This window comes from Garra rufa, chromosome 23, assembly GCF_049309525.1.
Source record: "Garra rufa chromosome 23, GarRuf1.0, whole genome shotgun sequence".
Classification (NCBI taxonomy): Eukaryota; Metazoa; Chordata; class Actinopteri; order Cypriniformes; family Cyprinidae; genus Garra; species Garra rufa.
Window position 1 is genome coordinate 13,950,639 of NC_133383.1, and position 9,620 is coordinate 13,960,258.

Below are 9,620 nucleotides of genomic sequence, written 5' to 3' on the forward strand. Positions count from 1 at the left end.
ATAAAAGTAACTTTAAGTCAGAATTTGCCAGGGGTATGAATAATTTCAGGATTGACTGTACATATACATAAGTTATCAAATAACCATCTTCTTCACTTTTTCAGAGTAATTCCTTACATAAATGCTGATCTTAGGCTAACACACATAAGAATTCCAAGTAGGCTAACATACGTAAATATTCACACTGCATTCTTTGAATATTCTTGTGTTGATGTCATGGATTTACTTGCAAGGGAGAAGAATTCTAAAGTTTACATCCTCCACAATTACAGTAATCACAAACTTAATTTCCAGCTCTGGGTTTGCTGTAACACGTCCGGATATTTGTTTATATCCACACCACCTGATTTAGATATCAGCAGCTTCAATCTCGCTCTGTAGCACAGATTACCCTGGCTGTCAGCACTCTGTTATTGTTGAAATTTCTCTTTCTGCCAGACAAAGAGAAAACAACAGCACCAGGGATGGTAAGGAGGAATTCATCAGTTCCAGACAGAGCCTGTTTCCAAGAATAAACTTGATGGCCATGTAGAGACAGGAACAGTTCTTCTTATACTCTGTAAATCTCAAACGATTGTGTAGACATTCAAGCCGTAACTACTTTGTATATTGTTACTTGAAATGTGGTGTAAGCAGTTTTCCTGATAGATGAATGTTTAAATTTGCAATGAATTCTCCAAACATGTCAGGGTTTTTTCCATGTGATCCTGTAGTGAGATGCTCTAGTGAGATATTGAATTCAGCCCTGCTGGTTTTTATTGTACAGAGATCTTTAATTGGATTTTTAGAGGCTTTGTAGTGCAAGACCTGCAGAATCTCATTTCTCAAAGAGTCCCTGGTCAAGGCCCGTGCAGTGAATTGTTGAGTCCTACCTCATATATCGAGAGCAGTCTTCGCAGGAGTCATGCTTAAATGAGAGCCCACGCTGGTGTAAACATCCTTAAACATCCTCAGCCTTTCTCAGCTTTGAATCTGGGTTGGTGATAAGAAATGTCAAGCAGTGGCAGCTGTGTCCTGCAGTGTGATATGCTGCTGTATTTCTTGATATTTTTCTTAAACCTAAAATTATTATGCAGGCAGTTTGTGTGACCTAATATAAATCTGGAGATTGGAATATTTCTACTTAAAAATCTATTTGTTGCACTGCAGGAAAAGCTAAAGGTGATTACATACACTACCAGTCAAAAGTTTTTGAACAGTAAGAGTTTTAATGTTTTTTTTTAAAGAAGTTTCTTCTGCTCACCAAGCCTGCATTAATTTGATCCCAAATACAGCAAAAACAATAATACTGTGAAATATTTTTACTATTTAAAGTAACTGTTTTCTATTTGAATATATTTTAAAATGTAATTTATTCCTGTGATTTTGAAGCTGAATCAGAAACCATTCTGATATTCTGATTTGCTGCTCAAAAAAAATATTATCATTATTATGTTGAAAACATAAATAGAAAGTTCAGAAGAACAGCATTTATCTGAAATATAAATATTTAACATTATAAATGTCTTTCTCATCACTTTTGATCAATTTAAAGCATCCTTGCTAAATAAAAGTACAATTTTCTTTCCAAAAATGTAAATAAATAAATAAAATACTGCCACCAAGCTTTTGAATGTAACTTTTTATAGTGTTACAAAAGCTTTTTATTTCAGATAAATGCTGATCTTTGGATCTTTCTGTTCATTGCAGAATCTGGGGAAAAAATGTACTCAATTGTTTTAATAATAATTAAAAATAATCATAAAAATAATCTCAAACAGCAAATCAACATAGAATGATTTCTGAAGGATCATGTGACATTGACGACTGGAGTAATGATGCTGAAAATGTAGCTTTGATCACAGGAATAAATTACATTTTTAAATATATTCAAATAGAAAACAGTTATTGTAAATTAAAAAAATATTATTTAAATTTTACTGTTTTTGCTGTACTTTGGATTAAATAAATGCAGGCTTGGTGAGGAGAAGATATTTAAAAAAAACTTACTGTTCAAAAACTTTTGACTGGTAGTGTAGTCAACAAAAAAGTAAGCACCAAAATATGTATTTAGATATAAATAGATGTTTCTGCAACTTTGAGCACTTAAACTATGTTCCAGGGGTTGTTTTTTTTTTATTACAACAGATTTCTGATTTTTGCTATATGTAGGACACATTAAAACAATCATGTTCAGCTCATGCTTTCATCATTTATTTTACTATTTTGTAAGTAAATTTTTATGTAGGCTATATGTTTTTGTAAAAACTTTAGTCCCTACGCCAAACTTTCATAAAAAAAAATCTAAACAAAGAGTGGAAAAAAAAGACTGCGCGTGTTTTAAATAATAATAATAAAAAATAATCAGATTAAATATGATACATGTGATGTGTGCAAAGTCAGAATTGCAAGATACAAACTGACTTTAGGACAAACATTTATTGAGTTATTAACTCAGAATAGTAAGATATAAACTCGATGAGAAAACATCAGTATTTTCGAGTAGTCTCACAATTTTAAGAAAAAAAAAAGTCAGAATTGCGAGACACAAACAAGCAATTCTGAGGGGAAAAAAGTACAAATCTTATATATATATATATATAAGAATTGCAAGATATATATATAGATATATATATCTTGCAATTCTTACTTTATTTCTCATATTAGCGGGATATAAACTCGCAACTGCAATGTTATATCAAGCAATTCTGAGAAAAAAAATCAGAAATGCAAGTTTATAGTAGTTTATAAAACACCCGTTTATAAATTATGTAAGTGTTTGCGTCGGAAAAAATATGACGTTCATGACATGTTTGTCAATTAATTTTAATGCTGCCTCTGAACAGTAAGGAAACGGAGTAGGCTACTCGTACTGTTTCCATGGTTTTGTCACCACGTGACTTAACCATAAGGAGACGCAAGTTTATTAGCATTTATTTGCAACAGCTGACAAGCCTAGCAGATCTCAATTAAGTCAAACTAGCCTCATGTCGATTGGTTATGAATTTCGACGTGCTCGTATAAAAGGGTTGGCGAAACAATCACTGTCAAAGCACTTTGATCCACTCAGTGGGAGTTTACCAGTTCCTTAAGAAGTTTACGCACAGAAAGGTTTGTTTTGCACGGCTTTTATTGTCTTTGATTCAAGGAGTTGTTCATGTTTTAAGTTGACCGTGAAGTGATTAATTTTCAGCAGATAAAATGGCTTCCCGTGGCTCCGCTCCTCTTTCCAGTCGTCAGGAAAACATCATGGGTTTGGGAAGAGCGGATGGTCTGCGTACTCACAAACCGGGCCAAAGGGTTGTGCTCGGTGTCTTGACCGAGAATGATCAGCAAATTCGAGTATTTGGTCAGGTTGGCGTCAAGTGTTTTCAATGCTACTTGAAGAACGTAAGAGGTGGGGAAAAAAGTGACATTGTGTCTCGTTTGATTAGGTTTCATCCAAATATGAGCCAGCTTTTCGTGACTCATCGACTCGTGACGTCAGCACAATGAGTGCTGCAATTGGTGATCACGTGGTTGAGCCAGTCATTGTCCAGTCAACTAAATCGCCCTCATTTTTGCTGCCTTCAGAGCTTCTGCTACTAGATGATGCTGTACAAAATATTGGATCAGGTATGCTGACAGGTCAAATCTGTAGAGGGGGTGTGTAAATATTAAATTAACTCTTTGGATTAAGCTACAACTGTATATGTGACCCTTGGCCACACAACCAGTCATAAATGGCACTGGTATATTTGTAGTAATGGCCAACATGTGTGCGTCAAAGTAGGTGTTGGGTTGGGGTGTGTGTGTGTGTGCGCGTGCGTGTTGGGTTTTTTTTTTTTTTTTTTTTTCTTCCCCCTCCCAAGTGTAGCGGCCCTTTATTTTAACAACTTGTGGTTCTTGTGAGTTGAATGGTAGTCCTGGTGACATAACTAATTGTGTTATGGCTTTGTTCACCTTTTTTCATGTCATCACTTGCAATGCAGTGTTATGGATGTGGCTTAAAACTACATGTTATGAACATCTAGGATCTTGCATGGATTCTTCCATGCAGTCATTGCCGGATGAGGAGGCCACTTCTTCTGAGGACGTTCTTTGTGTGCCAGAATACTCTGAGGACATCCACAGATACCTGCGTGAATGTGAAGTCTGTATATTTGGTTTTTAAAAGTTCTTTTGGCTGACTCCCTATGTTTATAACACTGCGTCTCTCAGGTTAAATACAGGCCAAAGCCCGGCTACATGAGAAAGCAGCCTGACATAACCAACTGTATGAGGATCATCCTTGTCGACTGGCTGGTTGAGGTTGGCGAGGAATACAAGCTGTGCTCGGAGACTCTCTTCTTGGCTGTCAATTACCTGGACCGCTTCCTTTCGTGCATGTCTGTCCTGAGAGGAAAATTGCAGCTTGTGGGAACAGCTGCCATACTCCTGGCTGCGTAAGTGGCGATGGGCATTATCTTTCAATTTTGTTACTTACTGATGTGACTGCCTGGTGTGTTTCTGATTAGGAAATACGAGGAGGTGTATCCTCCGGAAGTGGACGAGTTTGTGTACATCACCGATGACACCTACACCAAGAAACAGCTGCTTCGCATGGAGCAGCACCTGCTCCGAGTGCTGGCTTTTGACATGACTGCACCCACTGCTCACCAGTTTTTGATGCAGTACACTTTGGAGGAGCAGATCTGTGCGAAAACCGTGAACTTTGCTTTGGTAAGTGGGTTTCGTCTTGTGAAACTTCTCCTGTCAATTGAATATTGATTCTTTTCTCTCTGCCCCAACAGTATCTTTCAGAGTTGAGCCTGCTTGAGGTGGATCCCTTTGTGCAATATCTACCTTCCAAGATTGCTGCAGCTGCATATTGTCTGGCCAATTACACTCTAAATGGGGTTTTGTGGGTAAGTTTAATCTTAACTGAATCTTTTTTTTGTTTGGATGAAGCAATCAAGTTCTCTCAGTGTGTAGAATTTATACAAATATTATGGAGTTATTTATGTGCCAAAATTAAACAAATACAGCGTTTTGCAAACACAATCTGCTTCGCAAAGAAGAAATTGACTTTCAAACAAAAGTACTATGCACAAACACAAGTCAATTTGAGAGAAAATGCAGAGGTATAACATATGCTTTGTGTTGCTGTTTTTCTTTTTTCTTTTTTTTTTTTTTGTGAGAAACTTGGCTTTCTCGCAGGTGTGCAGACAGATTTTCTCAATGCATCCATATTTTCTCACAAATGCAATGGAGCAACTTCTTCCTCTTGCAAAACAGCAGATGGCGCTATAGTTCAATTTACTCTATTCTGCCCCCCCCCCCCAAGTAAAGTCATTACATAATGATACATTAACAAGTCAATTAGTTAGTAATGATGTGCCTTATTTTGCACCAGTATATCCAAGATGATTACTTTTGTTACATGTTACATAACTCGATATTAATTATAAAGTTACATTAAATCATGACTTGTTATTGTGTCATGACTTGACTTTTGGGGGGGGCACATAATTGTCTACTCAATATTACTTATTGACTAACATGCAGGAATTAACATGTAATTAAGGTGATGCTGCAGTACTGCATTCATGCAGTAATTCAATTGACTCATGTCGTAGTTGTTAGTTCTTGATTAATGTCTTAACTAATCATTAGTTCATAGTCAAGAAATTACTAGTTCACATATTAATGTATGATAATTCATGTACTATTATTGCAAAATGTTACCTGCTAAATGTTCTGTGCAGCAACAAAATCGTGTGTGTATGGACTTTTTTTATTTTTTTTATTTTTTTTTTATTTTAAATATATATCCAGCGTAGGTACGGAGAACTGATAAATGTTAAAGGCCTAGCTTAAATGTTTAGCCAAGCCATTACCTGATCAGTAGCGTTAACCATTTTTAAAGGAGATTTAGAATTTCACTGACATCGTGGTAGAGTCAGCATTGTGAAAACATCAAGTGTTTAATTATAAATATAGTAAGGGACAAACTCACCTGTTCCCCTCTCGTATTCCTCTGGGACATAAGGGTAAACCGTTTTTTGCTAGAAGGAAGACATGATTCGCTACTGGGCATGCGCACATCAATCTAACGTTATCGGACAGTACAACAATACAGATTTTGTATTATAGTAAGGTTTAGGGTTGGGGTAGGTGTAGACATTAAAAAAAAAAACAATCTAATAGGTAAATTTAATTTCATTGTTAGTTTTCTGGTCGGAGATTTATACCTTCTAGCCAACACCGGGTAAACCATATAAACACGTTGTTCCAGGTCTTGGGAGAATGGAGTAAATTGACCGATAGCGCCATCTGCTGTTTTGCAAGAGGAAGAAGTTGCTCCATTGCATTTGTGAGAAAATATCATAGACTGTAAAAAAAGATGGACAACGCGTTTCCGCTTCTTTCCACTATAGAAAAGTGAAGCCAAAACAGCTCAATATGGCCGCTACCATCTTGGGGGAAGTTACGTCATTTGGAGCCAGAGCATGCGCGGTAGAGGTTTGTTTGGAGCCAGAGCATGCGCAGTAGTGTCGTGAGGCGGAGCCGCGGTGTCAAAGTCCCGCCCAAACTCCCGCAGACCCAATCGCACGATCACAATCATGACAACACACCCCGTTTTTATAGCATCAAATAACTACTTAAATGCAAACTTATTAGAAAAACGAACACCTGAGCATGAATCAGCATTATAAGAACTACCTCACACGATGGAAATCACCTTTGGAAAAAAATTATTTGCCGTGTAATTTGATTATTTAGTTTGGCTCATGTCCCATTAGATTACATGGAGAGGGCGGGGTTTATGACCTATACTGCAGCCAGCCACCGGGGGGCGATCAAACTTTTGGCTTCACTTTTCAGGACACCTACGGCACGCTTGGAAAATATGGATGCATTTGTGAGAATCTGTCTGCACACTAGTGATGCGCGGGTCGTCTCGTAACCCGCGGGTCGGATTGGGGTGGGTAAAGAAATTGTCACTTTATTGTTGGGGCGGGTCATTTAAAAAAAAAAAAGCTATTTATGTTGTGTGCAATTCCCTATAGCCTATATTTAATATTTGGGAATATCTATTTTAAGTTCTTTTAATAAGGTTATCAACACGCAAGCGCTAAGCAGCTCCCGCTGCCAGCCATGAGCGCTTCAAGCGAGCGCACATTCAGCTCTGCTGGGCTGGTTCTGGAGTCGAGGCGAAATAGATTAAACCCCGGTACAGTGGATGCCATTCTTTTTTTGCACAGCGAACGTAAAAACACTAAATGAACATTTGCGCCTGTTAAATAAAACAAAAGTTTAGTGGTTACTTAGCGTAGGCTGTAAGCCTATACACTTATTTAAAAAAAAAAAAAGGTTTAGCCTAGACGAATGCAAACGCTTTGTAAATGTTTATCTACAGTGGTGTAGTGGAGGGTATACGGCGTATACCCACTTTATCAGGCGGCTATGCGTATACCTATTTTTAAATCATTCTCTGATGCGCATTCAGTAGTGTGCTGCATTAGCCAAAATCAGGACAGTCAACCACATCCAGTCATATGTGAATAAATGTACATATTCACTAAACACCCAATAAAGACAGTAATGATGCAGTCAGGACCGTGGCGCCGGCTTGCTTTGAACTGTATTTGATGATTAAGCCTGATGCGCCTGCGCCCGAAACCCTGTAAACTTTTCAGTCCAAGGATCCAGTAAACGAATGCGTTCAAATATAAAGTTCAAAACGAAATTCATACATGAAGCATAGGCTATACCGACTTTTCTTCTGGCACCATTAACGTTACACCACTGATAACCTTGTTATTAATATGACATGATATATGGTTCATATTCACAATCGTATGTTGTTTACAGGGCGACGTTTCCAAGCACTTTCGGCCTGAAATAAAAGCTGTTTTCATTGTAATTACAATAGTATGCCTATCTAATGGTCGCGGGGCGGGTTGTAAAAATGGATACAGTAGTGCGGGTTGGGGCGGGCCAAATTTCATAAAAGCGGGACCCGCGGGTTGTAAACAACCCCGACCCTCGCATCACTACTGCACATGTGTGAGAGCCAAGTTTTCCTCACAAATATATTTGCAACACAATGCATATTTGTTATACCTCTGCATTTTCTCTCAAATTGACTTGTGTTTGTGCATAGTACTTTTTGAAAGTTGTGTTTTTTTTTTTCTTTGCAAAGCAGATTGTGTTTGTTTGCAAAATGCTGTATTTGTTAACTTTTGGCACATAAATAACTCAATATTCCTTCTCTGGCAGCCTGAAAACCTGTATGCCTTCACGGGTTACTCGCTGGCAGTGATCAGCCCATGTCTGAACCAGCTTCACAAGCTCCATCTAGGAGCTGCAGGTCGCCCCCAACAGGCAATCCAGGAGAAATACAAGAGCCCAAAGTAAGCATGTGTTTGTAAGGTGGTAGTTTCAGTGTTTCCCTCTTGTAAAATCCTAATGACTAATCTGGTCTTTCAGATATTGTGGCGTGTCCCTACTTGAACCTGTGGAGTGTCTGCCTCTCCCTTGATGTTTTTGTGACCGCATGGGTTCCGTGAGGCCAAGAAATGAACTGCAGCGCTTAAGTCTATTGTAAATATTGAATGAATTGAATTTTTAAATGTGCCTTTTAATCTTTTTAAAAATGTGATTTTTATCATAGGTTACTTAAGACTATAACGTAATCAATAAAATGTTGACTTGTTTCTCATTCTGTTGGTCAGAAGGCTGTATTCTCCTGTATCTGTATATGAAATGAACGAATGGTTTTGTACCACTTTGTCTACTTTTACTTAGGGTCTCTTTCTGGTATACCATGTATTTTACTTGTATACTGTATGCAATATCATGTACTCCAAACTGAATTTCAATAAATGAAACAAGTTGCATTACTGCCTGTTGTAAAATCTGTCCCGCAACCAAAAAACAAATTAAGGTCTTATCTGTTTAATGAGGTCATTTTATTTTTATTTTTTTTCTATTTAAACACGCAATGATATCAAATATCTGCGTCTCAATAGTCACTTACTGGGTCCTTTTTAATTGGAAGGTGGCTGTCCCAATCCCTAAATTTCAATTTATGGAAATTTATTTGTTTTTGGTTCCTTTAAAGTTATCAAAGTCAAACTCCCCCCCAAGAAGTTACCAATTCTGTAGAATTACCCATAATGTCAATGTCACGTATCTGGTCTATCCTGTCATCATGAACTCTTGCACCACACTTCATGGACTTCATGCCCCACAAGCCACTGCACTAATCACTGCATTCACCTGCTCTCACTTTACTGATTACCGCTCAAAGCTTCTCACACACACAGCCACCTTGCGAAGTCTTATTGGTCTGTATTTCCGAGCGTTTCTTTCCGTGTTTGTTTTTTCTGTGTTTGATTCCTGGACTACTCCCCGTGTTTTGATTCTCGCTGCCAGCCCCGACCTTTCTGCCTGTTTTTGACCACGATTTCTGCTTGACCCTTTGTGTTTGTTTGAATAAATGCTGCAAATGGATCCGAACGTCTCTGACCCTCCCGGTGACAGTCAATTTCTTTTTTCTTTTTTTTTTTTTTTCTTTTTTTCCAAATCCAGTCACAACCTTTTAAGGCTGCATGACTGTTAACCTCACAACCTAAAAGGGGCTTCTCACTTGTAATGTGTGTTTTTTTTTTTTT

At 37.8% G+C, this 9,620-nt stretch overlaps 1 protein-coding gene across 1 annotated transcript; it reads left to right on the plus strand.

Annotated features, from left to right (window-relative positions):
- The first annotated feature begins 2,802 nt into the window (after positions 1–2,802).
- Positions 2,803–8,757, plus strand: ccna1 (cyclin A1). Its single transcript, XM_073830000.1, has 8 exons — positions 2,803–3,333; positions 3,414–3,594; positions 3,993–4,111; positions 4,180–4,403; positions 4,476–4,680; positions 4,752–4,865; positions 8,224–8,357; positions 8,434–8,757. The coding sequence occupies exons 1-8, from the start codon at positions 3,181–3,183 to the stop codon at positions 8,483–8,485; spliced, it is 1,182 nt and encodes a 393-aa protein (XP_073686101.1). The 5' UTR covers positions 2,803–3,180; the 3' UTR covers positions 8,486–8,757.
- The last annotated feature ends 863 nt before the right edge of the window (positions 8,758–9,620 follow it).